The 27,660-nt window shown below is 45.3% G+C and overlaps 1 protein-coding gene across 2 annotated transcripts; it reads right to left on the reverse strand.

Annotated features, from left to right (window-relative positions):
* Positions 1–693: 693 nt before the first annotated feature.
* LOC113453908 (V-set and immunoglobulin domain-containing protein 8-like) lies at positions 694–26,853 on the reverse strand. Of its 2 annotated transcripts, none has more exons than XM_087914194.1 (8): positions 26,535–26,853; positions 23,139–23,335; positions 17,493–17,671; positions 14,996–15,197; positions 12,768–12,920; positions 11,902–12,024; positions 10,125–10,368; positions 694–3,269 (listed from the first exon to the last, which is right to left on the reverse strand). In XM_087914194.1, exons 2-8 carry the CDS (start codon positions 23,185–23,187, stop codon positions 2,801–2,803), a joined length of 1,419 nt encoding a protein of 472 aa, XP_087770320.1. In that variant the 5' UTR covers positions 23,188–23,335; positions 26,535–26,853; the 3' UTR covers positions 694–2,800. The 2 variants fall into 2 exon arrangements, with proteins under 2 accessions (XP_087770320.1, XP_087770319.1); XM_087914193.1 differs by having other exon boundaries at positions 10,125–10,371; positions 26,535–26,627.
* Positions 26,854–27,660: the final 807 nt, after the last annotated feature.

The following is a 27,660-nucleotide window of genomic DNA, read 5'->3' on the forward strand; positions in this document are numbered from 1 at the left end:
GAGGATAACCCGTATTGGGTGGAAACATGATTCAGACTGGAAAAGTTGCTGGCCGCAAGAGAGCGAAAACCAAAAAGAGAAACTACCAACTTCAGCAGATCTTTAGATAACGTGGAAAAGATTGACCTCCTGGGACTACTAACCACATCAGTTTCGGAGTGTTTTTACCCACAAGCCGCAAACAACAGGAGGTTGTTCCCACACACTTCCTTCAGATGCTAGGGAGCAGGCCAAAACAGATCCTAATCTAAACCGATTGACCTAATTCTTTGGATGACAACTTGCAGTGCAAAATCAGCCCGTTTGCTCCAAAGACCTTACACAAACTTCGGCAAAGAACTTACACAAACTTCGGCAAAGGGAAGGAATACAAAGTTGACTTATTTGATCAAGGTTAAAATACAAGCCCCCCTCGACTTATGACCCTCCTGGAACCCAAAGACAGCTGTTAAGTGAGTTTTGCCTCCTTTTACAAGCTTGCTTCCCCATTTGTTAAGTGAATCCCTTAGTTAGTGACAGAGTTGTTATGTCAGTTTTTGTTTTTAAAGGCTGCCATCGTGACCAAAGATTTATGGATCTCGCTCACAATTTACACCTCTTCTCTTTATTTCCTACATCAGGTTGGCAGTGGAGCATTAAGACGGAGCTTAAAACAAATAATCAAAATACAACAAAGAGAGGAAAACGATTGGATCAGTGAAAGCAGATGATTTATTGATGCGGAGTAACCCTGGAGGGCTCACCGCCTTTTAGGAAAAAGGCCCTATTACTCGTAAGAGTCTACAAATAAAGGCAACTACATTTTAAGAGTATTTTAGAGACTGCACAATTTTTGTTGTTGAAACACACACGAACCCAGACAGACAGCAGGCCGATGGTAAATTATTAAAATCCCGGTTTGCTAGACTTCTAGAAAATAAAATTAAAAAAAGGATTTTATTTTTTTAAAAAACAGACACGAGATTGCACAATGGAGGAATGGCAGCTGGCGTGTTCTGCCTGGTTAGAGATTTTGCAATCCCTGTACAGTATCTTATAAAACAGAAAGAAAGAAAAAGAAATAATAATAATAAAAAATAAAGTTGCACGTGTAAATGACGGGCTAAAAGCAATCCCTTATTTTTACCGGTATATGTAAATTGCCCATTCTTTTATCTTTGGAGTTTCTTTCAAATCTTTCAACAAAATTGCAGCTGGTGGATATCCAGCAGATAATTCATTTGGTCCATTTGGTTCTGAATATATTTGTATATATGCCACTAATTGTTCTCCTTCTCCATCACTAGTGCAAATCCAGGAATTTCCAGATAGATTGGATAGATTTTGCAACTACAGTAAATTGACATTGTTGGATCTTTCTATCCATCAAACAAATTTTTGATCGATTAGGAGGCTAAGAAGCCATTTTTCCTCCCTTTCCAGAGGCAGCTATTCAAAAAATCCACTTTGGGCGAGTATAATGAATTTTGCTCTGGGGCCAAGTTGAACTCCAGACTCTGGTATTGATGGATCGACACTTGCTGATTCCACCCCCCCACCCCACCCAAAAAAGAAGTGAACCCTGAAATTGTGGGGAAATGGTGGGGCGGGGGGGACACATGTAGGCAGGTATAAATTTAGGGTAATCTAATTCAGGGTTTTTCAAACGGTGTAATTTCACGAGGAGCTTTTAAAAAGGAAAAAAAAACAGTACTTTCTAGAGTTTTATTTTTTTAACTTGGTCCATTCTGGGGATTTTTTCCTTTTTTATGAAGAGACCTGAAAAAGTTTGAAATCCAACCATCTACTTTTGAACGGTGGATAAGCCTGTTTTGCATTGCAATATATATAAAACATTTTTTGGATAAGGTTCTTCATCTGCCATGTTGGATTTGCAGTTGAATTAATACTGCTGGGTTTTTTTTTTGTTTTCACGCCTGCTACTGTTTTAGTTTTTTTTCTTCTTTTTTCTTAAAAAAAATGTTGCTAAGAGAGCCAGCCAAATCTTAGCAACGAACGATCCGTACATTTAGTATATGGTTATGTTTCTGTAACGCTCAAATCTTCTCTGAATGCTTGTGGGTTTGCCTTGAGTCAAGCAGTGTTTCTCTCATACTGAATTTGCGAACCAGAGATCGTGGCTCTTTTATGAGAAAAACACAGGTCGGGCTCCAGGCCTTTCGGTTAAAAAAACAAACACAAATAAATAAATGCAATTTTTCTAACTTTTGCAAGGGAAAACATTCGCTCTTTAGGGGTGTGCCAAGCAGGCAGGAATCCAACATGAACGGTCCGTTCAACACGGGGGCACTTTTGCTCGGGTTAAGTAATATTTAATGCAGGCTTACTTTGGAGGTGACGCCGATAAAACCACGCAGACTGTATTTTCATGCAAAATCCAGCTCTTGCGATCAATCCTCGATCCTTTAAACATCATCCCTGATTTTTTTTTTTTTTAACCTCCCGACCTGTGGCTTCTGTGTAGCTGGGCTAATGTTTAAAAGGACAGCAAACTTGTTGGATTCCCCAAATCCCACCGGATCAACATGACTGCCCAGAAGGGTTTTTCCTTCTTAGCAGGCTGGCTCGTTCCTACTGGAGTTGGTAAATCAATGGGAAAATTAGGGCGCAGTTTAAGGATTCTGGGTTTTGCAGGCCTTTTGGGCGTAAAACTCCTGATCCGCCACCCCTAAAGAGCGAAAGGTTGGTCTTGTCTTGTCTGGGTCATGGGGTGGAGATGTCTGGATGGGGAAGAGCAGTTGGTCCTCACTTGCGTCGCTCCCCTTCCCCCTCAATTAATCCAGCTGCCCCTCCCTCTGGCTCATATCAAAAGGCCATCCCTGCTGGAAGAGCGCATCATCAGCACGGCGCCTTTATACTGCCGGCTGCTCCCATCCTTCCAACGAAGCCCGGTGGGATCCGAACAAGCCGAGGTGTAATTATGGGAGTCGCAGTAGATTTGAGACCGCGAGCCTTTGACGTTATCGACTTTGATGGGTTCGCCGCAGGGGTCGGGGTCGGAGAAGGTGGCGCCCCCTTTGGCGGGGTAGTAAGGCTCGGAGATCTCCCCTTGCTCTGAATCGGAGGGCGAAGGGATTTCGAGAGGCAGGACCACGCTGACGTCACTGTCCGGAGGTGAGCTCATCTTGACCTGGACGATAGGAGGGGTGTACTTGCGGCCTTGAGAGTACTGGACGCCCTTCGTTTGATAGCCCAGCAAGGAGTGGAGGCTGCTGGCCTGACTGATGGCCTGGCTGCAGGGTCGGCTGGGAGGGGCTTCAGCATCCACACTGGAGCGGGAAGGATCGTGGTCAGTGCAGGGAGAGAGACAGGGGCAGAGAAAGCGACACACACGGTCAGTCCAGGGAGAGGAACATGGTCAGTCCAGGGAGAGAAGGGACCATGGTCAAGCCAGGGAGAGAAAGGACCATGGTCAGTCCAGGGAGAGAAAGGACCATGGTTAGTCCAGGGAGAGAAAGGAACATGGTCAGTCCAGGGAGAGAAAGGACCATGGTCAAGCCAGGGAGAGAAAGGACCATGGTCAAGCCAGGGAGAGGACCATGGTCAAGCCAGGGAGAGAAAGGACCATGATCAAGCCAGGGAGAGAAAGGAAAATGGTCAGTCTAGGGAGGGAAAAAACCATGGTCAGTCCAGGGAGAGAAAGGACCATGGTCAAGCCAGGGAGAGGACCATGGTCAGTCCAGGGAGACAAAGAACCATGATCAGTCCAGGGCGGGACAAAACCATGGTCAGTCCAGGGAGAGAAAGGACCATGGTCAAGCCAGGGAGAGGACCATGGTCAGTCCAGGGAGAGAAAGGACCATGGTCAAGCCAGGGAGAGGACCATGGTCAGTCCAGGGAGACAAAGAACCATGATCAGTCCAGGGCGGGACAAAACCATGGTCAGTCCAGGGAGAGAAAGGACCATGGTCAAGCCAGGGAGAGGACCATGGTCAGTCCAGGGAGACAAAGAACCATGATCAGTCCAGGGCGGGACAAAACCATGGTCAGTCCAGGGAGAGAAAGGACCATGGTCAAGCCAGGGAGAGGAACATGGTCAGTCCAGGGAGAGAAAGGACCATGGTCAAGCCAGGGAGAGAAAGGACTATGATTATTCCAAGAGGCAAAAGGACCATGGTCAGTCCAGGGAGAGAAAGGACCATGGTCAGTCCAGGGAGAGAAAGGACCATGGTCAGTCCAGGGAGAGAAAGGACCATGGTCAGTCCAGGGAGAGAAAGGACCATGGTCAAGCCAGGGAGAGGAACATGGTCAGTCCAGGGAGAGAAAGGACCATGGTCAGTCCAGGGAGAGAAAGGACCATGGTCAGTCCAGGGAGAGAAAGGAACATGGTCAAGCCAGGGAGAGAAAGGACCATGGTCAGTCCAGGGAGAGAAAGGACCATGGTCAAGCCAGGGAGAGAAAGGACCATGGTCAAGCCAGGAGAGAAAGGAACATGGTCAAGCCAGGGAGAGAAAGGACCATGGTCAGTCCAGGGAGAGAAAGGACCATGGTCAAGCCAGGGAGAGGAACATGGTCAGTCCAGGGAGAGAAAGGACCATGGTCAGTCCAGGGAGAGAAAGGAACATGGTCAAGCCAGGGAGAGAAAGGAACATGGTCAAGCCAGGGAGAGAAAGGACCATGGTCAGTCCAGGGAGAGAGAGGACCATGGTTAGTCCAGGGAGAGAAAGGAACATGGTCAGTCCAGGGAGAGAAAGGACCATGATTATTCCAAGAAGCAAAAGGACCATGGTCAGTCCAGGGAGGAAAAGGACCATGGTCAGTCCAGGGAGAGCAAAGCGACAGAAAAAGGGGTGATTTTTCAGCCAAGAAAGCGAAAGGAGCTGCAATAGGAGCACAATTAGTTCAGGAGGAGCCGAAGCATTTGGGGACTGCCACAAAATAGTATAATCTAGTCCATCCTCCGGTTCCAACCAGGAGCTTGTGCCTCTTTTCGGGGTGCTCCGTTCCATACCTTGATCTCCCCGCCCCGCTCCCAATCCTCGAACTGCCACTTGGCCTCTAGGCCCACTGACTCTTCTCCTGGGGTTATTTCTGGGGGCCCCTAAGAGTTGGCTCTGATGGGAGAGAAACGCCTGGGGTTTTTGTGGGGAGCTGATGGGGGGGGGGAAATGCCAGCTCAGGATGTGTACTTTTCCAGCTGCCAGAATTGGCCTCGTGCCCCACCTGTCTGGGATGGAGAACAAGGGAAATAATTTTTGGAACTAGCAATGAAGTCAAAGAAATCTCTGCCATTTCCTCTTTTTGCAACAGGGTGCAAGGCTTGTGTAGTAGTTAAGGTCTGAATTAGGATCAGGGAGACCCAGCTTCAGCCCTAGCTGTGAGAGAAGGATGGGCCCAATTCTGTTGTTTTCCTTCCTTCCTTCCCTTCCTTCCTTCCTTCCTTCCTTCCCTTCCTTCCTTCCTTCCTTCCCTCCCTCCCTCTGTTCCCTTCCTTCCTTCCTTCCTCCTTTCTTTCTTTCTTTCTTTCTTTCTTTCTTTCTTTCTTTCTTTCTTTCTTTCTTTCTTTCTTTCCTTCCTTCCTTCCTTCCTTCTTCCCTCCCTCCCTCCCCCTCCCTCCCTCTGTTCCTTTCTTTCTTTCTTTCTTTCTTTCTTTCTTTCTTTCTTCCTTCCTTCCTTCCTTCCTTCCTTCCTTCCTTCCTTCCTTCCCTCCCTCCCTCTGTTCCCCCTCCCTCCTTCCTTTTTTCTTTCCTTCCTTCCTCTTTTCTTTCTTTCTTTCTTTCTTTCTTTCTTTCTTTCTTTCTTTCTTTCTTTCTTTCTTTCTTTCTTTCCTTCCTTCCTTCCTTCCTTCTTCCCTCCCTCCCCTCCCTCCACTCCCTCCCTCTGTTCCTTTCTTTCTTTCTTTCTTTCTTTCTTTCTTTCCTTCCTTCCTTCCTTCCTTCTTCCCTCCCTCCCTCCCCTCCCTCCCTCTGTTCCTTTCTTTCTTTCTTCCTTCCTTCCTTCCTTCCTTCCTTCCTTCCTTCCTTCCTTCCTTCCTTCCTTCCTTCTTCCCTCCCTCCCTCTGTTCCCTCCCTCCCTTCCTTTTTTCTTTCCTTCCTTCCTCTTTTCTTTCTTTCTTTCTTTCTTTCTTTCTTTCTTTCTTTCTTTCTTTCTTTCTTTCTTTCTTTCCTTCCTTCCTTCCTTCCTTCTTCCCTCCCTCCCCCTCCCTCCACTCCCTCCCTCTGTTCCTTTCTTTCTTTCTTTCTTTCTTTCTTTCTTTCCTTCCTTCCTTCCTTCCTTCCTTCCCTCCCTCCCTCTGTTCCCTCCCTCCCTTCCTTTTTTCTTTCCTTCCTTCCTCTTTTCTTTCTTTCTTTCTTTCTTTCTTTCTTTCTTTCTTTCTTTCTTTCTTTCTTTCTTTCCTTCCTTCCTTCCTTCCTTCTTCCCTCCCTCCCCCTCCCTCCACTCCCTCCCTCTGTTCCTTTCTTTCTTTCTTTCTTTCTTTCTTTCTTTCTTTCTTTCTTTCTTTCTTTCTTTCTTTCCTTCCTTCCTTCCTTCCTTCCTTCCTTCCTTCCTTCCTTCCTTCCTTCCTTCCTTCCCTCCCTCCCTCTGTTCCCTCCCTCCCTTCCTTTTTTCTTTCCTTCCTTCCTCTTTTCTTTCTTTCTTTCTTTCTTTCTTTCTTTCTTTCTTTCTTTCTTTCCTTCCTTCATTCCTTCCTTCTTCCTCCCTCCCCTCCCTCCACTCCCTCCCTCTGTTCCTTTCTTTCTTTCTTTCTTTCTTTCTTTCTTTCTTTCTTTCTTTCTTTCTTTCTTTCTTTCCTTCCTTCCTTCCTTCCTTCCTTCCTTCTTCCCTCCCTCCCCTCCCTCCACTCCCTCCCTCTGTTCCTTTCTTTCTTTCTTCCTTCCTTCCTTCCTTCCTTCCTTCCTTCCTTCCCTCCCCTCCCTCTGTTCCCTCCCTCCCTTCCTTTTTCTTTCCTTCCTTCCTCTTTTCTTTCTTTCTTTCTTTCTTTCTTTCTTTCTTTCTTTCTTTCCTTCCTTCCTTCCTTCCTTCTTCCCTCCCTCCCCCTCCCTCCACTCCCTCCCTCTGTTCCTTTCTTTCTTTCTTTCTTTCTTTCTTTCTTTCTTTCTTTCTTTCTTTCTTTCTTTCTTTCCTTCCTTCCTTCCTTCCTTCCTTCCTTCCTTCTTCCCTCCCTCCCCCTCCCTCCACTCCCTCCCTCTGTTCCTTTCTTTCTTTCTTTCTTTCTTTCTTTCTTTCTTTCTTTCTTTCTTTCTTTCTTTCTTTCTTTCTTTCCTTCCTTCCTTCCTTCCTTCCTTCCTTCCTTCTTCCCTCCCTCCCCTCCCTCCACTCCCTCCCTCTGTTCCTTTCTTTCTTTCTTCCTTCCTTCCTTCCTTCCTTCCTTCCTTCCTTCCTTCCCTCCCTCCCTCTGTTTCCCTCCCTCCCTTCCTTTTTCTTTTCCTTCCTTCCTCTTTTCTTTCTTTCTTTCTTTCTTTCTTTCTTTCTTTCTTTCCTTCCTTCCTTCCTTCCTTCTTCCCTCCCTCCCCCTCCCTCCACTCCCTCCCTCTGTTCCTTTCTTTCTTTCTTTCTTTCTTTCTTTCTTTCTTTCTTTCTTTTCTTTCTTTCTTTCTTTCTTTCTTTCTTTCTTTCTTTCTTTCTTTTCCCCCTCTCCTGCCCTCTCTTCTTCTCCCCTCTCCTACCTCACAAAGGCGTTGTTGTAAACACGGCAGGAGAAAAAAAAGGTTCTAGGTAGGACCAATTTTTGTTGTTGTTGTTGTTCTTAAAAAAGAAGCCAGGATATAAATTGAACTGACAAAGTCATCCTGAGTCATAAGACTATAAAAAGCACCCCATTAGACCGAATCCGGATTCCACCTAGCTGGTCTTCCAGGCTTTCACCGCCTCATGTGGCGGTGAGTTCCACAGCTCCTTAATCCTCACCTTTGCTCCAATCAAACCTCCTTTGTTGCCTCCTGGTGCTGGAAGTGACACAACTTTAAAAGGCAGGTATGTTCCCATCGGGGAAAGGTGGCTCCCTGAGGCAACCTGCGCATTTGTTGCAGTGATAATATCCATCACTGCGGAAAAAATAAAATAACCAGCGCATTCTTGGCAGGTACCCATTATCTCCTCCCGGAAGAAGGAAATTTAATTTCGCTAATGGTTTCCTTTCTGGAGCATCCAAAGGCTTGGAGGAAACCGTGAAACACGGGCCGTGATTTAAGGATATATATTTTGTTCTTCTGTGCCTGCAGGCCACATCAAGTTAATGACTTATTATTCACCTGTTTATTCTACCATCTCGTCCTAAGTTAGACTTCTTGTAGGTTGTGCATCCTTCATTCCTCTTGCGCCAATCACCCTGCATGTCATTCCTGATTTTTTAACAAAAATCTCTCTCCAGGTAGTTAATATTATTCATTCCTTTTCCATTTCTCTGTAATATTTCTCCCTTCCTTTATGGCTTTGGAAGTTGTCCTCCTAGCCAAAAAGTTAGGAGCCAGGCACCCAGCTGGTGTTAAAAAGCTTAAAAAAAGAAAAAGAAAAAAGGATGCTTTGTCCAAGCTGGGTATGTTGTGGAAATATGCTAGACTCGATCTAAGTGGGTCCTTAAAAAGATTTCTCATCTTGGTTTGGGGTCTGAATCATGGTTCATGGTTTAATGCCAGACCAGGATGTCTCTCTGCGTGAAGGCTTGGGGCTTTGTTAAGGCCAGCGTGAGGCTGCAGCTCACACTGGACGTGACCATAAGTCTTTTTCAGCCTGGCCCCCTCCCAAAAGAGAGGACTACAACTCCCGTTGGCACCTGGCACCCAGAAAGTGAGCTCCGAAGTAGCGCTTCCCGAAGGGAATTGAGCTGATGGAGAGGAGGAAAAAAGGGAGGGAGGGAGGAAGGGAGGGAGGAAGGAAGGAAAGAGGGAAGAAGGGAGGGAGGGAGGAATGGGTTGGGAAGGAAGGCGGAGCAAGGAATGAGGGAGGGAGGAAATGAGGGAAGGAAGGAGGGAAGAAGGGAGGAAAAGAAGGAAAGAAAGAAGGAAGGTAGGAATTTTGAACTAAGAGGAAGTGAGGAAATGGGGGAAGGAGGAGAGAAGGAAAGGAAGGAAAAAGAAGGAAAGAAGAAAGGAAAGGAGGAAAGAATGAGAGAAAGAGAAGGAAGGAACTGGGAAGGAAGGAGGGAATCGGGAGGGAATCGGGAGGAAGGGGAAACGAGAAATGATGGAGGGAGGAAGAAGGAAGGAAGAGAAGGAAGAAAGGAAAGAAGGAAGAAAAAAGAAGGAAAGGAGGAGGGAAGGAATGAGAAAAAGAGAAGGGAGGAAGGAATTGGGAAGAAAGGAGGGAATCGGGATGGAATCGGGAGGAAGGGGAAGCGAGGAAGTGAGGGATGGAGAAAAGAAGGAAGGAAAGAAGGAAAACGAAGGAAAGAAAGAAGGAAGGTAGGAATTGTGAACTAAGGGGAAGGGAGGAAATGGGAGGAAGAAGGAAGGAAAGAAGGAAGAAAAGAAGAAGGAGGAGGAGGGAAGGAATGAGAAAAAGAGAAGGGAGGAAGGAATTGGGAAGAAAGGAAGGAATCGATGGAATCGGGGAGGAAGGGAAAGCGAGAAGTGAGGGAGGAGAAAGAAGGAGAAAAAGGAAAGGAGGAGGGGAATGAGAAAAGAGAAGGGAGGAAGGAATAGGGAAGAAAGGAGGGAATCGAGGAGGGGAGCGAGAAGTGAGGGATGGAGAAAGAAGGAAAAAAGAAGGAAAAAAGAAGTGAAAGGAGGAGGGAAGGAATGAGAAAAAGAGAAGGGAGGAAGGAAGGAATAGGGAAGAAAGGAGGGAATCGGGAGGAAGGGAAGCGAGGAAGTGAGGGATGGAGAAAAGAAGGAAAAAAGAAGGAAAAAGAAGTGAAAGGAGGAGGGAAGGAATGAGAAAAAGAGAAGGGAGGAAGGAAGGAATTGGGAAGAAAGGAGGGAATCGGGGAGGAAGGGGAAGCGAGGGAGGGAGAAAAGAAGGAAGGAAAGAAGGAAAAAGAAGTGAAAGGAGGAGGGAAGGAATGAGAAAGGGAGGAGAGGAAGGGAAGGAGAGAAAGAAAGAGAAGGAGAAGGAAGTTCTGGACCCTTGGAAGAGAGCTTTCGGTCCAGTGTAGACCAGAAGACGAGATCTCTGCCGGCCCCCCGGGGGCTCTGGGGCCCCATCCCCTGCCCACCCACCCCCCTCCCCGGGGCCGCGGGGCTCACCAGATGTCGCTGGCCTTGGTCTGGGAGTACTGCTGATGCTTCTCGGGGGCGTCATGGCTGAAGTTGCAGCAGCAGTCCCAGCAGTAGTCTTTCCCGCAGTAGCAGCTGGGGCACTGGTCCCCGCAGCAGCCCCCGCCTTTTCCCCAGCAGCACCAGCAGCACCAGATCACGCCCCCCACGATGAGGGCGATGGACAGCAGGGCGATGATGATGGAGCCCGCGATGATCCAGCCTCGGCTCCAACCTGCGGCAAAGGCGAAAAATAAAAGCCAGGGGGGGACAGTGGGCTTCGGAGCGCCAGGCTGGCTCCCTTGGAGGGACGACTTGCTTAGCGGGCTGTTTGAAGCCGCGGCGGCCCTGAGAAAGGGGACTTGGGGTTTTTCACCCTTACGACCGTTCGCTCAGTGTGTCAACTCAAAAATATTTCTCTGGTCTTTTAGAGTTGGCAGCAGAAAGGGAGTGAGCGGGGAGCAGTGCATTCCTTAGATGCTTCAGTTAATTGCTAGGCAGCCGAAGCTGTTGGCGTGCAAGATGATTACTGGCGAGCGTGATTGAGGACTCTTGGCTATGGATGTGTCCCGTTGGAGAATATACATCCAGGGGGTGGGGGAAGACCAGGGTCAAGGGTAAAATGAATGACTGAAATGAATGAAACACCGGCATGTTTCACTCCTAATAAATCTCCTTTGAACTCTGAAAGATGTGGCTAAAGACTCATGATTTGAACAGGGGGGGATGCCGGAGCCCTGACAGAGTGGCTGTTTGAAGTTATAAGGGCCCTGAAAAAAAGGACTTAGGACTGTTTTTTTTTTCACACTTACGACCATTCCCTTAGTGGCTATTAGAAGCTGCGGCGGTCCTGAGAAAAAGGGACTTGGGTTTTTCACACTTACGACCGTTGCAGGCATCCCCACGGTCATGTGATTCAAATTCAGACTCTTGGCAAGTGACTCGTACTTATGATGGCTCGGGGTCCTGCCATCCCCTTTTGCGACTGTCTGACCAGTCAAGTCAACGGGGAAGCCAGATTCACTTAAGGACTCTGTTCCTAACTTAAATCCCACTGCAGGGATTCGCTTAACGACTGTGGCCAGAAAGGTCATAAAATGGGGCAAAAAAACACCCTTAACTGTCTCACTTAGTGGCAGAAGTTTGGGGCTCAATTGTGTTCATATCTAAGAGGCGAAGATGAGAGGCTCAAGCCCCTTTGTGAATCTCATGACAAACCAGATTCGTCAGCTTCGAAATGTTGGGGGCAACTTTATGGCTGGCTGGGGAATCCTGGGAGTTAAAAGTCCTCGACTTACGACCACCACAGAGCCCCAAATTTCCATGCCTAAGCAAGGCAACTGTTAAATGCTTTCTTGCCCCCCGTTTTGCTATCTTTTTGCCATGGTTGCTAAGCGACACCACTGCCATCATTTAAATGAATCCTGCCATCGTTAAGCCCATTGGGCTTCCCCTATTGACTCTTCTCGTCGGGCGGTTACAATTGGCGACCACTGCGGGACACTGCCACCATCATAAATGAGACTCCGGTGCCCAGCAGGTCCAAATCCTGATCCCGTGACCATTGGGGATGCTGCAACGGTCACGTGGATGTGTAAAAACAGGTCCTCAGTTGCTATTTTTCCGAGCCGCCACGTCGTAACTTCAAACGGCCACTAAACGAAGGGTTTGTAAATGGAGGACACTTTTGATCCGTTTGGGTCTCCAGTCCCCAGGATGGGAACACTTGAGTCTGCAAGGTTTTTCTGCACCCCGGCTTTGCCTTTACCTCCTCCGAACTGAATTTCCACCGAACAATAGGCCGTGCCAACGTTGTTGCCCACGCTGCATTCGTAGATCCCCACGTGGTCATCGCACAGATCGCGGATCTGGAGATCCCCCGGGGTGACACCTGAAGGAGGGAGACAGAAGAGTTACAAGGAGCCAAGAGGTTGGATCTGGTTTGGGTTTAAAAAAATAAATCTTGGCCTTAAAGCATGGCTCCTGAGCACGTACAGATAAGTTTCCATCCATGCACAGAATGTTCATGCTGGTTAGAGGATTCTGGGAGTTGAAGTCCACCTATCTGAAAGAAACTGGATGGAGGATTCTGGGAGTTGAAGTCCATCCATCTCAAAGCATGCTGACTGGGGGATTCTGGGAGTTGAAGTCCATCCCTCTTAAAGCATGCTGACTGCGGGATTCTGGGAGTTGAAGTCCACCCATCTTAAAGCATGCTGGTTGTGGGATTCTGGGAGTTGAAGTCCACCTGTCTGAAAGAAACTGGCTGGGGGATTCTGGGAGTTGAAGTCCACCCATCTCAAAGCATACTAGTTGGGGGATTCTGGGAGTTGAAGTCCACCCATCTTAAAGCGTACTAGTTGGGGGATTCTGGGAGTTGAAGTCCACCCGTCTGAAAGAAACTGGCTGGGGATTCTGGAAGTCCATCCATCTCAAAGCTGCCAAGGTTGACAGCCATTTTTGGCCTCTTTTTTGTAACGTGATGACCAAAACTGGACGCAGGATTCCAGCTGTGGTCTTACTAAGGTTTTCTATCTAGTGACGGAGAGTTCCATAGGCTGGATGTCTATCTTCCCACCTTAGTTCTCCTTCTCTTTCCAACCACCCCAGAGGTTGCAGCTGCAGGACACTCACTTGCTGAGGGCATCCAATCGCGGTAATTTCCACCGGCCATGGACCAGTGGTAGCTGAGCGGCTGGCTCCCCGTGGAAGTGAAGCAACGAAGCGTGATGTCTTCCCCGTAAGCGACCTCGCCAATGATCCAACAGCGAGGAAGGGCTGGTTTTTCTGGGTAGGTCAGCAGAGAAAATAAATTACTATTTTTATTTTCCTAATTTGGGGGCTTAGGATCCCTTTTGTAAATATGGCTGCCGCCCCTCCGTGCCTTTGCCTCCTTTTGATGGGTATCAGATTAACAGAGTTGGAAGGGACCTTGTAGGTCATCTAGTCCAACCCCCCCTCCCCCAAGCAGGAGACCTACACCATTTCTAACAGATGGCAGTCCAAGTCTCTTTGTCAACCGATAAAACATTCCTATGCCTGTTTTAGGAGTTGCCATTAAAAAAAAAGGGGGGGGGGGGGAGAGGAAGCAAATATCAAAGAACAGTGCAGCAAAGCGAAAGTACAACCTTGAACTACGCCGCCTATGGTTGGACTTAAGCGTAGCACACAAAATTATCTGCTACAATGTCCTACCAGTCAATGACTACTTCAACTTCAACCGCAACAATACAAGAGCACACAAACTCAGATAACAAACTCAATGTAAACTGCTCCAAACTTGCTTGCAGGAAGTACCTGACCACCTGACTCTGTTGTTACATCCTCTAACCCCACTCCTTTAACCTCAAACTAACCACTATTGACCTCACCCCATTCCTAAGAGGTCTGTAAGGAGCGTGTATCAGTGCACCATAAGTGTGCCTACCGTCCCTGTCCTATTGTCCCCATTTATCCGTACCTGTTTCCTGTATTCTTACTCAGGTTTATACTTATACCTATTATCTTGAAAGCGATTGACAAATCAAATAAATAAAAAATATATACATTCCAACCCTTGTCTTTAAAAGATTGTAACTAAAATACCAGAGATTTTGCCATGAATATATTTAATTGGAAAATGTGATTGATGACACCCAGCCCGTAATTGGAGAATGTGATTGACCACACCCAGCTCGTAATTGGAGAATGTGATTGATGACACCCAGCCCGTGAATGGGGCTCAATTGGAGAATCTGGTTGATGAGACAGCCAGGGAGGAAAATGGGGGGGCGGGGGGAGAAACAGGGTCACAGGGGACTGGAAATGACATATGCCAGAGTTGGCTTCATACAGGGCAGGGGCAGTATGTCGCCTCTAATGAATCCTGTGAAGTTTTTTGAAGTTTGGCTCGAGAATCATGATTTAATTAGGGCGATTGCTGGAATCCTGACACTCCTCTTAAAAGCTTCCAGTGATGAAGATCGATAAATCTTCGCCGCCAGACACCCCATTCTCTTTGCAGTTGTCAAAACTGAGGTCCTCAACTGACAACCGGGATTTCCACGGTTAAACCAGGCAGCTGTTAAGCGAGTAGCGCCCGAGTTTAAGGTACCGGCGCAATTCACTCGGGGACTGTATTTGAAAAAGCCATAAAAATCGGGCGTGATTCGCTCGGTGACCAAATGGCTTTGCCAGCCAGCGTTTTTAATGCCAACTGTGGTCTTGTCATCAAGAAGCACACACCCTGCCAGAAAACAATGGGATGGCAAAAGCTGTCGCATCATCACAACCCTTTTGTGTGTGGGTGTCAGGACAATGAGGGCAGGGAGAAAACCCGGCCCCAAAAGTCTCTCCATGCATGACTTATGATTCCATCAAGTCTGCTCTTTTTTCCTTCCTTTCCACACTAATCCTTATAAATGAGGACGAGGCAAAATGTTAATTAATGTTAATTCTCGCCAGCTTGGAAAGGGAGCCTGCCAGTGCTCTCACTCGGGTGGGAAGTAAGAGAAGCTGAGTAGTGAAAAGAAGGACCAGGGGAGACAGGAGAGCAGCCTTCCAATATTTGAGGGGCTGCCCCAGAGAGGAGGAAGGGGGTCAAGCTATTCTCCAAAGCCCCCCTGAAGGCCAGACAAGGAAGAATGGATGGAAACTGAACAAGGAGAGATTCAGCCTGGAAAAAAGGAGAAACTTTCTGACAGTGATAACAATCCATCCCTGGAACAGAAGTTGCCTTCGGAAGTTGTGAGAGTTTCATCCTTGGAGGCTTTGAAGAAGAGACTGGACAGTCATATGTCTGAGATGGTATAGGGTCTCCTGCTTGAGCAGGGGGGATGGACTAGAAGACCTCCAAGGTCCCTTCCAGCCCTATTCTATTCTACCTTGAACAGTGATGGTCACTTTGCGAGTCGCTTCCGTGGTCTTCTTCACCGTGCATTCGTACGTGGCGGAATCGCTCATCTCCAAGTCGCGGAGTTGCATGGAGGCATCGTAGAGGCTAGGATTGGAGGAGATGAACCCCACTCGTTTCTGGAGATCAGGGGGTCCCGGGTAGATGATACGGTGGTCATGATAGCCCAGGAGCTGGCGAAAAACCGGAGGAGAGAATGGAATGGAATGGAATCGAATAGAATTTATTGGCCAAGCGTGATTGGACACACAAGGAATTTGCCTTCGGTGCAGAAGCTCTCAGTGTATGTGAAAAACACCCTCATCATGAATCATAAGATACAACGTTTAGTGAGTTATAGGATACTAAATAAGCAATCAAAATCATACTAGGAAACTGAATAAAACAATATAATCATAAAGATACAGGCAGCAAGTTATAGTCATAAGTAGGTAATAAGGAAGGGTGAGAAGGAGAATAGCAATACAGTCTTAGCACATAGTTTGACAGTGTCGTGGGAATTAGTTTTTTAGCAGAGTGAGGGCAGAGAAGAAGGAAGGAAGGAAAAAAGGAAGGAAGAAAAATTGGAGAGAGAATAGAATAAAATAGAATGTAGAGGAGAATATAGAAGAGTAAAGAAGAGAATAGAATAGAAATAGAATAGAATATAGAGGATAGAAATAATAGAATAGAAATAGAAATAGAATTAAATTGAAGGTAGAGGAGAATATAGAAGAGTAAAGAAGAGAATAGAAATAGATATAGAATAGAATATAGAGGATAGAAATAATAGAATAGATATAGAATAGAATAGAATTAGAAAAGGATTAGAAAAGAATAGAATAGAATTCTTTATTGGCCAAATGTGATTGGATGCACAAGGAATTTGTCTTCAGTGCTCACAGTGTACATAAAAATACATTCATAAAGAATGATAAGACACAACACTTAGTGATAGTCATAGGATACTAAATAAGCGATCAAAATCATACTAGGAAACTAAATAAAACAAGATATCTTTATACAGGCAACAAGGTTATAGTCATAAGTAGAAGGAGATAGGTAATAGGAAGGATGAGAAGGAGAATAGTAACATAGTCTTAGCACATGATTTGACAGTGTTGTGGGAATTAGTTGTTTAGCAGAGTGATGGCAGAGAGGAAGGAAGGAAGGAAAATTGGAAAGAGAATGGAAAGGAGAAGAGGGAGGGAGGAAAGGAAGGAAGGAAGGAAAATTGGAGAGAGAATGGAAAGGAGAAGAGGGAGGAAGGAAGGAAAGGAAGGAAGGAAGGAAAATCGGAGAGAGAATTGAAAGGAGAAGAGAGGGAAGAAAGGAAAATCGGAGAGAGAATGGAAAGGAGAATAGAATAGAATAGAATTCTTTATTGGCCAAGTGTGATTGGACACACAAGGAATTTGCCTTCAGTGCATAAGCTAATAATACTAATCACAGTTATATAGTCTTACTAAGTAGCTTGACAGTGTTGTGGGAATTAGTTGTTTAGCAGAGTGATGGTATGTGGGGAAAATCTGTCCTTGCGCCTAGTTGTTCCAGTGTGCAGTGAAAGGAAAGGCAGATTGCTGGATGGGTTTGCTGATGAGGCATGCAAAAATCAAATTCCTAGTCCTCCTGAGTCAAAAAAGAAATTCCGGGCAACAGGTAATGCCTGATTAAACTTTCAGCAGCTAAGGTGTTTCCAGACGAATTCCCCAGGATTGAGACAGCTTGTAGTCCACCCATGTTTATCGCAAACCCCAAAAAGATAATTATCTAATTGAAATTGCAGATTACCAGATGCCAAGGAGAAGAGGCTGGAAACGCCACATTTGCCTATCTTCCCTCTCTTTGCGCTCTTTTAAAAATAAGACAAACACTGGTGCACAGACGGCCTGCACTTTGGTCTCGATCCCTTGCTTATCTCACCCAAACCAAAGAATCACCATATTTCCGAATCGGTTCCTGGCGTGTTAACAGGAATGGTTCAAAACCTGTGGGACGTTTTTCTCCTTTTTTGGAACAAGAGTCACAAAATATAGGTGTTCCTGCTTGGGCTGGGGGCTGGACTAGAAGCCTTCCAAAGTCCCTTCCAGATCTATTTCTATTATTTCTATTTCTATTATTTCTATTTCTATTTTATTTCGAAAGCTGCTTGGTGCTGTGAAACTGCAACTCCTCTCCTCTGCTTGTGTTTTGCATTTGGAAGAGATTTCTTTCCGGGTGGGGAGAGGGAGTAGAACTCCTTAGCATCAGAGCATGTTAATAATAATAATATACTCTAAATGAGGGTCATTTCGAAAAATCCTTTCTTGGTGAGCCCCTAGAAGCCAAGAGGAACATAGGGGCCAAATTTCAAGTTTTGTAGGCTTTACGGTTCTGGAGATTTTGTGACGATGCACGAGGGGTATTTCTCTTTTATATACAGTATTTATAGATTCTATGGATTGCAATGACGGAAGGACTTTTAAAAGGATTAAAATCTACGGACTTACCGGGTTGTACTGGGGATGTGGGCCAGGCTTCACCTGCTTCCACTGAATGTCCCAGTCGTTATCTGGGGTGTTATCTTCCGGGTCTGAAGAAAAGGGGCAGCCCAGTTTCACCGACTCCCCTTTAGGCAAATAAATGATTTTATGCCCATCCTCGTTAATCCTGACAGCAAGAGCTGCGCCTGAAAAAAAGAAGACGCCCCCCCTTCACTATGATTTTTTAAAATAAAATTTTTTTATTCCAAAAATAAAGCTGCATTCCTAACCCAACTGATTCGACTTAGCACCGTCATTGAGTTTGGAATTACGGTTGTAAATGGAGGACTAACCTGTATGTTAATCCAAACCAGGTTGCTCTACCCAGATTTTTATCATTTATCATCTTGTTCCTGCAGATGCTCCGGCTTATCAAACGATACAATCAAATCAAGATAAACTATATCAACTAAATTCCCCCCCACAAATCTACCAGCGTGACAACTTATAAAAAAAATCCCAGATAATAAACAAGCCAGAAGTTTAATTATCTGTCCAACAACTTAAGCTAGGTGTCAACTCATAAAATATTTCTATGGTCGTTTTAGAGTTACCCACAGAAAGGGAGGGGGGAAAGTTTGAAGTCTGTTTGAAGTTTGGCTTGAGGATCGTGATTTGATTGGAGTAACTGCCGGAATCCTGACACTAGCATCTGTGTCCATTTCTGTTTATTTGGCAGCTCTTAAAGTTCTCGAATTTCTTCCCCATGATGGCATGCTGAATAGACGGGCTCTTTTTTTTCTCACCGACAAACTGCTGATTTTGCCACCAAAGCTGGTTATTTGGTGGCTTTGCTCCCCATTTTTTGTTTGTTTGTTTGTTTGAAGGAGAGATGAAGAAGGACACAAGTTAAGCAGCAAGATGGTCGCCAATTTGGGTTGAGTTCAACTGGTTTACCATATAGATAGATAGATAGATAGATAGATAGATATATGGATCTTTGGTTGTTCGGGTTTTCTCCCGCGTAAGATTCGAAGTATCTAGGCAACGTTTCAATGAAGTCTCATTCATCATCTTCAGGCTTCTGTCTTCGGCTCTGTGCTTCTTTTCACTCTGAGATCCACATACTAATACCCGAGAACCTCAGAAAACAAATATATATATATATATATTTTTTTCTGAGGTTCTCATGGGCTATTAGTATGTGGATCTTTTATTCGGGTTTTTCTCCTGCATAAGATTGGAAGTATCTAGGCAACATTTTGATGAAGTCTCATTCATCATCTTCAGGCTTGTGTCTTCAGCCTTGTGCTTCTCAGAGTGAAGAAGAGAAGCACAGAGCCGAAGACACAAGCCTGAAGATGATGAATGAGACTTCATCAAATGTTGCTTAGATACTTCCAATCTTACGTGGAGAAAACCCGAATAACCAAAGATCGATCTATCTATCTATCTATCTATCTATCTATCTATCTATCTATCTATCTATCTATCTATCTATAAATAATATATATATATGTGTGTGTGTGTGTGTGTGTGTGTGTATATGAATATATGTATATATGAATATATATATATCTGCTGAAGCAGGGGACACTATACATTTGAGACAAGGGGCTGCCCAGTCTCTTCTTTAAAGTCTCCAGTGATGGAGCACCCACAACTTCTAGTGGCAAGTTGTTCCACTGGCTACTTGTTCTCACTGTTAGGAAATTTCTCCTTTAGTTCTAAGTGGCTTCTCTCCCGGATCAGTTTCCACAGTCTTTGGACAATTGAAAGAAGGGATCTGGATGCCTGAAACTCTCGGCAAGGAGCAATCGGGAAGTCTCGTCCCTTCCATCTTTTCCCTTCAGCTCCTCTTTTTCTTAAGCACGCCTGGGTTTTTATTTGCACTTTTTAGAAGCCTTGCAATCTCTTGATTTATAACCAGGGGACTTCTTACCTGTTTTATAAGCCCTTGCTGGAGATCTTCAAAAATTCTCCAGAAAATTAATCGGGTGTTTATTTGTTTGCGTGTCTCAGACTCTCTTCTATCTGGAGAGAGTCAAATTTTGCCTGTTGTTTACGAATCCCTTTTAAGGGTATCCCTTTTTTTTTATTTTTATTTTTTCCTCTTTCCACCTAATATTCTTTTCTTTTTGCCTGGGAAATAATGGCTTTTCTCCCCATCAATATAATCTTGATCAAATACCTTCAAGGCTTTTGAAACGAGGCCAGGTTGGTTATTTATTATTATTTCTTAATCCCATCTTTCCGTTAAAAGCCAAACTGCTTATGGGCTTTCCAGCAGAATTAAAACCTTCTCCCAAACGTGCCAATTATCTTGCTGCTCCAAAAAGGGAAGGAAAGAAAAATCCAAGGAGAAAAGTCCACGCCTCTCTCTCGAGATTGTGGTTTCAGCTTGTCAGTGTGACAGATCTTCTTCTGTTTGTTTTGCTCAGGTTAGTCATTCCGGCTTCAACAAGTGAGAGATCTCGGCAAAGGATAAAGATAATGCCAGCCTTACAACCATTATTAGCGATCGCTCCGTAACTTGTTTCTCCGCTGTGTCTAATAATTAAGATGATGGCAGGGTATGTCCCCTTCGAAGGCCTTTGTTTACAGGAATTCAATCATTTTCCTTCTTCCTTCGTGGCCGGGAAGCTGTGCGGCTTCCAGAGGCCAGCTGTACACGGAAAACTATGCTTGTTCTTTACGGTTTATTTGTTTAGGTTTGTGGAGATATCGCAGTAGAATATTTGTAGCTCAGAATTGAAAGGAGGGGTCCTTGTGGAGAGGAGGAGGAGGAGGGAGAGAAGGAGGAAGTGGAGGAGAACTGTGCGGTCCTTAGTTGCTTGTTTTCTCGCAGATGTTTCATTATCCAACTAGGTAATGTCATCAGTGCTAGGAGGGAATGGGGAGGAGGAAGAGGAGGAGGGGGAGGAGGAGGAGGAGGAGAAGAAGAAGAAGAAAGAGAAGCAGGATAAGGAGAAGGGGAAGGAGGATGGGGAAGAGGAGGTCTGTGAGGTCCTTGGTGCTCTCTGAATTTCCTTGTTTTCTTGCAAACGTTTCATAACCCAACTAGGTAATGTCATCAGTGCTAGGAGGGAATGGGGAGGAGGAAGAGGAGAAGAAGAAAGAGAAGCAGGATAAGGAGAAGGGGAAGGAGGATGGGGAAGAGGAGGACTGTGGGGTCCTTGGTGCTCTCTGAATTTCCTTGTTTTCTTGCAAACGTTTCATAACCCAACTAGGTAACATCATCAGTGCTAGAAGGGAATGGGGAGGAGGAGGAGGAGGGAGGAATATTGTAGGGTCTTTCCTGTTTTCTGAGCTTGGTTGTTTTCTTCCAAACATTTCATGACTCAGCTTGATTGCAGAAAGTACGACTTCAGCAACAGAGAGTGGTCAATGCCTGGAATGCACTACCTGACTCTGTTGTTACATCCTCTAACCCCCACTCCTTTAACCTCAAACTAACCACTATTGACCTCACCCCATTCCTAAGAGGTCTGTAAGGGGTGTGCATAAGCGCACCGTCGTGCCTACCGTCCCTGTCCTAATGTCCCCATTTAATCGTACTTATTTCCTGTATTCTTACTCATGTTTATACTTACACCTATTATCTTGTAAGCGATTGACAAATCAAATAAATAAAAAATAAATAAAGAGGTAACATTAACAGTGCCAGAAAACCCAGCTCCCTTCTAGCACTGATGATGTTATCTAGTTGGGTCATGAAACATCTGCAAAAAAAGCGAGCGTAGATTGGGCCCATTTCACAAATCCATGGAGACTAGAATGCAAATTTAGAGGCAAAGCAGGATTTGAAAGTCACACATACAAAAAGGGCGGGAATTAAATCCCCCCCCCCCCGAATGGACTGTTGCGAACGGATCGTAGTTCATCTGTTGCACGATTCTTAAAAATTGCAATTTAAGAGATTTACCCAGTGAGTCTCAGTCAGATCTGGTCGCTTTGACTTAGGATAAACCTCTGACATGTTGGAGATGGAGAAATCGAGTAGGTAAATATTTCAATATCTGATCGTGAAATTGAAGCTGTTTGAAATGAGGCAACACCTAGCTAACCTCGGCTGACCCTGGGAAGGTAAACGGGGACAGAGTTGGGAAGCTGCAGGAAATCTTGAAAAAAAGCCAAGGCAAAGGATCTTGCCAAGAAAACAAGAGGAATTAGCAAGATAATTAGAATAAGAATAGAGTAGAACAGAATAGAGTAGAATAGAATAGAATAGAATAAAAAAGGAACAGAATAGAATAGAGTAGAGTAGAGTAGAGTAGAGTAGAGTAGAGTAGAGTAGAGTAGAGTAGAGTAGAGTAGAAGAGAAGAGAAGAGAAGAAAAGAGAAGAGAAGAGAAGAGAAGAGAATTCTTTATTGGCCAAGTGTGATTGGACACACAAGGAATTGACTTAAGGGAAGCATAACTTTTTAAAAAGAAGAAAAGAGGATTCAAAAGTTGGTTTTCTTTTCTTTTTCCATGTACTCAAGAAAGAACTCAAGAAAAGAAATGGTTGTGCAAGGAAAATTATGATATAATCTCGGCAGATTTAAGTAAAATGTCAAAGGCTGAATATAACCGATCCTTTAAAATAGGGTCAGCTATCAAGTTACTCCTCAATTGTTTATTCATAATTCTCTGTCTAAACGTCCTCTGTATTTTGTCTGTGTCTCAGTTCACAGTGAGAAAAAGCTCCAAATGTAATCATAATATGCACAGAATTGTCCTGGAATAACAATAACAATATACTCCATAATAGTCATTTGAGGGAGATAATGCTGGACTCAAATCTTTCTAATCCAGCACTCTAATCACTAGTCCACACTGCCTCTTTCTCCAAAAATAGCCTTTCTTACTGCTTGTCCTAAGACAGGATCTTGGGGGGGTGTTGGCCCCATTCCGTTTCAACCATTTGCTGCTCTTTCCACGTTTTGTTTGCAACCAAATAAGGGAATTAAAGAATGATTAAACCAGTGTTTTTCAAATTTGGCGGTTTTAAGATGGAGGGGACTTCAACTCCCAGGATTCCACAGCTGGAAATGCTGGATGGAGAATTCTGGGGGTGGAGTCCACCCATTTTAAAGCATGTTAGTTGGGGTTACGTGGGAGTTGAAGCCCACCCATCTAGAATCAAACTGGGTGGAGAATTTTGGGAGTTGAAGCCCACCCATCTCAAAGCATGCTGACTGGGGGATTCTGGGAATTGAAGTGAACCCCTCTCAAAGCATGCTGACTGGGGGATTCTGGGAATTGAAGCCCACCCATTTTAAAGCAGGCTAGTTGAGGGTTACGTGGGAGTTGAAATCCACCCATCTAGAATCAAACTGGGTGGAGAATTTTGGGAGTTGAAGCCCACCCATCTCAAAGCATGCTGACTGGGGGATTCTGGGAATTGAAGTGAACCCCTCTCAAAACATGCTGACTGGGGGATTCTGGGAATTGAAGCCCACCCATTTTAAAGCAGGCTAGTTGAGGGTTACTTGGGAGTTGAAGTCCACACATCCCGAATCAAACTGGCTGGGGGATTCTGGGAATCAAAGTCCACCCATCTTAAAGTAAGGTGGCAAAGGATTCTGGGAATTGAAGTCCACCCATCTCAAAGCTTCCATGTTTTGAAAAGCGCTGGCTTCAAGAAACTGAGACATCACGAAGACATAAATCCAAAGCGTGCGTCTTACCTAAAAGCATGCAGGAAGTTAAAAACCATAATCCTTTGCTGCTTCCCATGCCCAAAATTAGATGGTTGCTGGATCCAAGGCAGGTATGTTTCTTGGCATAGAAACCCTCTGAGCCCCACGACGTTTGTACTCTCCTAGTTCAGCCCCTTAAGAGCTGGTTTCGAACAGGTGAGGGAGGCACCTCCAAACTGCAAAAACTAAGCCACAAGAGATCAGCCTCAGTTTCCTTTGATGTCCTGACACACAATTAAGCAAGACTTTTATCCCAACTTTTTTTTTTTTCCCACCCACAGCCAATCTGGTCCAGGAGATTTCCCACAGAGGAAAGACCAAACCTGTGGATTCCCTTTGGGTGAGTCAGTCAATTCCATTGGCCGTCAGTCAATTTCCTTGGCTGTCAGTCAATTCCATTGGCCGTCAGTCAATTTCAGTTTCTCATTTAAAAAAAAAAAAATTCTCCCTTTTTTCCGCATGACGGTCTAGCGGGCATTGTGCTTGCAAACTTTGCAAATCTCTGGCTTGCACAGATTGTATTTTGCTCGCTCCTTTTGGGGATCAATCAGTGCTGCTTTTGGAGAGATCTGAATCGAGAGCGGAGGCTTTGTAAGGCTTCGAATTTTGGAGAGAGAAAAAAAGTAGGCGGCGTGGCCGAGCCCCGGTTTGGGAACATAATTTTTGTCGCTGTACCGCTGGGATAAAAATGCGAGATGAAGTCAGATTGCATTTAAATGCCAATGACACAGGTTTCTCAGCCTACACCTAGTTGAGAGAGAGAGAGCGAGAGAGAGAGACAGAGAGAGCTCGGCTCACACGGTCCCAGCTTTCGAGCGGACGGTAGTTTCATTTCCAAAGTTTGGGCTAAGTTGATGAAGAGGCCCTGGCTTGTTTTTTTAAAAAGGTTGTGATTTCACACCAGCGGCATTTAAATCTGCAACCAGGGTAATTTGGGGCAAGTCCCATCTTCCTCTCTCTCTCTCCCCCTCTCTCTCTTTCCCACTCCCCCTCTCTCTCCATCCATCTCTTTCCTTCTCCCTCCCTCCTTCTCTCCCCCTCTCCCCCTCTCCTTCTCTCCCCCATTTCTTCTTCTCTTTCTCTCTCTCCCACTCCCTCTCTTTCCATCCCTCTCTTTTCCTTCTCCTCCCTCTCCCTCTCCTCAATTCTCTCTCTCTCTCTCTCCCTCTCTCTTTCCTTCCTGGTCTGTTCCCCACTGCCTCTCCCTCCCTCCCTCCCTCTGCCTCTCCCTCTCTCTTTCCATCTCTCCTTCTCTCTCTCTCCTTCCCTCCCCTTCTCTCTCTTCCTCTCTCTTTCCCACTCCCCCACTCAATCTCTGTTTCCTTCTCCCTCTCTCTTTCCCCGCTGTTTCCCCCTCTCCCCTTCCTCCTCCCACCCATCCTCTCCCTCCCTCCCTCTCTCCTTCCCTCTCTCTTTCCTTCCCACTCTGTCCCCTTCTCCCCCTCCTTCCCTCTCTCCCCCTTTCCCTCCCTCCCTTTTCTCTCCCCCCTCTCTCTTTCTCTCTCACCCACAGCCCAGCCTACCTGGCAGGATTGTTCTGTTAGAAAAAAAATTAGGAGGAAGGCACATTATTTATGCTGTCTTGATTCCCGAAAAGGAAATGAGCTATAAAACTAATGAATAACTCTAACGGGCCTAGCCAGAGTTCTTGTCAATATGCGTTTTCTTTTCTATCACAGCCACATTCTTCCGGCCTGTTCTATTTAATTTCACATCATTTCGCTGACCGATGATATATTTTTTGGGGGCGGGGGTGGGGGGGAGATGGGAGGAAAAATATTATTGAGGGTGTGTGCAATAGAAGAATTCCCCTGGACCCCAGGAAATTCCTCCATGCCTCCTGTTAATACTTTTATTCCGTTTATATCTAGATAGTCCTTGACTTACGACCATTTGACTGTTTGAAGTTAAAAGAGCCTTGGAAAAAGCGACTTATTATTACATTTCTATGAAGTCACAGGCGTTTCTAAATTTCGATGACTTAGGACTGGTCTTCGCAGTTACGACTGCTGCAGCATTCCCAAGGTTGCTACCCTGTTTCTCCAACAACACGGCCTCCCCCAATACGAAGTCCCAGCATGTTTTATAGGCATGAAATGAAATTAAGCCCCTCCCCCCAAATTAAGGCCTATATTAAAACAGGCGAAATGGGGGGGAATGGTGGGGGGGGGCTTGCCGTTAGGAAGTACTTTTGTTGCACACCCGGATATGGTGCTGCCTGCGTTGACCCCGATACGAAGTGCCCCACCAACGCCGGGATCAACATCCAAGTCGTCGCTTGGACGGCTGAAGATGCAAAGTGGGGGTGGGAATTAAGTCACCCCCGAAAAGACGGCCTGGCCATTTTTTCGGGGCTCAAAAAAAAAAAAAGACCCGGCCTTATTATATGAGAAACACGGTATTTGCAAATTTCCCAGCCGGTTTCCAGCAAGCAAAGCCAGTGTAATATGTCATGCAATGACTATTAGTGATTCACTTAATGACTGCAGCAGAAAAGGTTGTAAAATTGTGTACGGTTACGCATGACAGCTCACATTTAACAACCGCACTGATTTAACAACAGGTTTTTCCAATTCCAATTGTGGATGTAAGTCGAGGACTACCTTAGTATATATCCAGCTTATCGATTGGCTGGAGAAATAGATTTATCCCCAAAGCGTCAAACTTGGAAAAAAAAAATTAGGATTAAACATTAAACCAGTTTTGTTCCTTATAATATTAGCACATCGGAATCTGGGTGCCTAGAACAAGAAAACCATCATAACATTTCACATCATAACCCCCGAAACACTTGAGCCGTTGTTACAAAAAGTTGTTTCTGATAAATCAAACGAACAATAAACAAACCACAATAAAATTGCTCAATAAAACTGCAAGTTGAATCCCATTGGTTTAAAATTAGTCTTCCCGCTGAACACCCGGATCAAATTTCAGGATCAAATTACAATGAATGCCCGAAATCAAATTCTATCTGCGCCTCCTTCCACAAGCACATATACACACACACACACACACACACAAATGCACAAACGCACACCCTAGTTTTAAAGAACGAGGTTGCAGAGAATTAATTTGTATTTGGGAGCAACAGCTCCACTAGCACCCATCATTAAATAAAACTAAGAAGTCCCACTGATTTTAACTTGACTGCTCCTAAATCATTTCAGCCCAGCCTGCTTGGGCTCACAGCAAAGCAACTCTTTCCCCCTCTACTCAAAAATTAATATCCAAATCCTTGCAAGCAGAAATGTAGCGTGCCAGGGAGAAGGCTCGCCTTGAGACCTGCTGGGTTTCTACATCTCTTGGCTTGCAAGGGATTTTTCTGCAGTCCCTTCTCCTTCTCTCAGCTTCTTCTGCCTTGCCAGGATTCGCAAGCGAGTGTACCTTTCTTCCACGCCGGCGATGCTGTGAGCGCTCAGCTTTCTGCCCTGCCAGGACGGATGCCACCGGCCTTCTAAGAACCTCGTCAGGAAGGAAGACGGATAAAAAAACAAATGCACCTTGCAATTAGCTCGACACCCCGGAGCTAAAAAGGCGGCGCCTTTTTAAAAAAAAAAAAAAAAACACCAAATCAAGATATGATTTGTGGAGCAGCCAGAGGAAACCGGGGTTTGGGGATGCTGGGTGAGCCAGGTAAGGCGTGAGCAATTTTTTTTTCCCCCTTCTTCCAAGGCTTCCCCGTCATGTCACAAAACTGCACGCCAAATTTAGCAGGCGTGCAACAGCGGAGGCCCCAACCAAAGCCACCCAGCCCTGCCCTGCCACTTGCAAATTAGGTCGTGCCCTCCATTACCCTCTCTCTCTCTCTCTCTTTCTCTCTCTTTCTCTTTCTCTCTGTGCTTACAACCGCCCTAACAGGTAGGCACAAAATACAGGGTGTCGATCATTTCCTCGGCTTGTGTTTATGAACTTATGCCAGCCTCGGCTGGCAGAAATTGACTTGAGCGGAGAGGGCAGGAAAATGGAGGAGGGTATCACGCAGAATAGCAGCCCCCCTGACGAACTGGTAGTTCAGAAAATCTTGGACTGTGCCGAAATGACCCTAGAACTAAAAGACAAACAAGGGTCGGAATATCATAAAATTTGGGTTATGGGGTATTAACTGTTTCCTAGTATGATTTGATTGCCTGTTTGTACCCTATGACCATTATCAAGTGTTGTACCTGATGACTCTGGACCAATGTCTCTTTTCTTTTACGTACCCTGAGAGCATTTGCACCAAAGACAAATTCCTTGTGTGTCCAAACACACTTGGCCAATTAAGAATCCTATTCTATTCTATTCTATTCTATTCTATTCTATTCTATTCTATTCTATTCTATTCTTAACTCTTGATGAATGTCTCTTTTCTTTTACGTACCCTGAGAGCATTTGCACCAAAGACAAATTCCTTGTGTGTCCAACCACACTTGGCCAATTAAGAATTCTATTCTATTCTATTCTATTCTATTCTATTCTATTCTATTCTTAACTCTTGATGAATGTCTCTTTTCTTTTACGTACACTGAGA

This window comes from Pseudonaja textilis, chromosome 16 (assembly GCF_049901715.1).
Source record: "Pseudonaja textilis isolate UNSWEBS1 chromosome 16, rPseTex1.2, whole genome shotgun sequence".
Lineage (NCBI taxonomy): Eukaryota > Metazoa > Chordata > Lepidosauria > Squamata > Elapidae > Pseudonaja > Pseudonaja textilis.

Coding starts and splice junctions, on each gene's coding strand:
- LOC113453908 (XM_087914193.1), bottom strand. CDS start 23,187: ATGGGAAGCAGCAAAGGATTATGGTTTTTAACTTCCTGCATGCTTTTA. Junction 17,672..23,138: donor AACTTCCTGCATGCTTTTAG/GTAAGACGCACG, acceptor TCTTTTTTTCAG/GCGCAGCTCTTGCTGTCAGG. Junction 15,198..17,492: donor CACATCCCCAGTACAACCCG/GTAAGTCCGTAG, acceptor GTTTTTCGCCAG/CTCCTGGGCTATCATGACCA.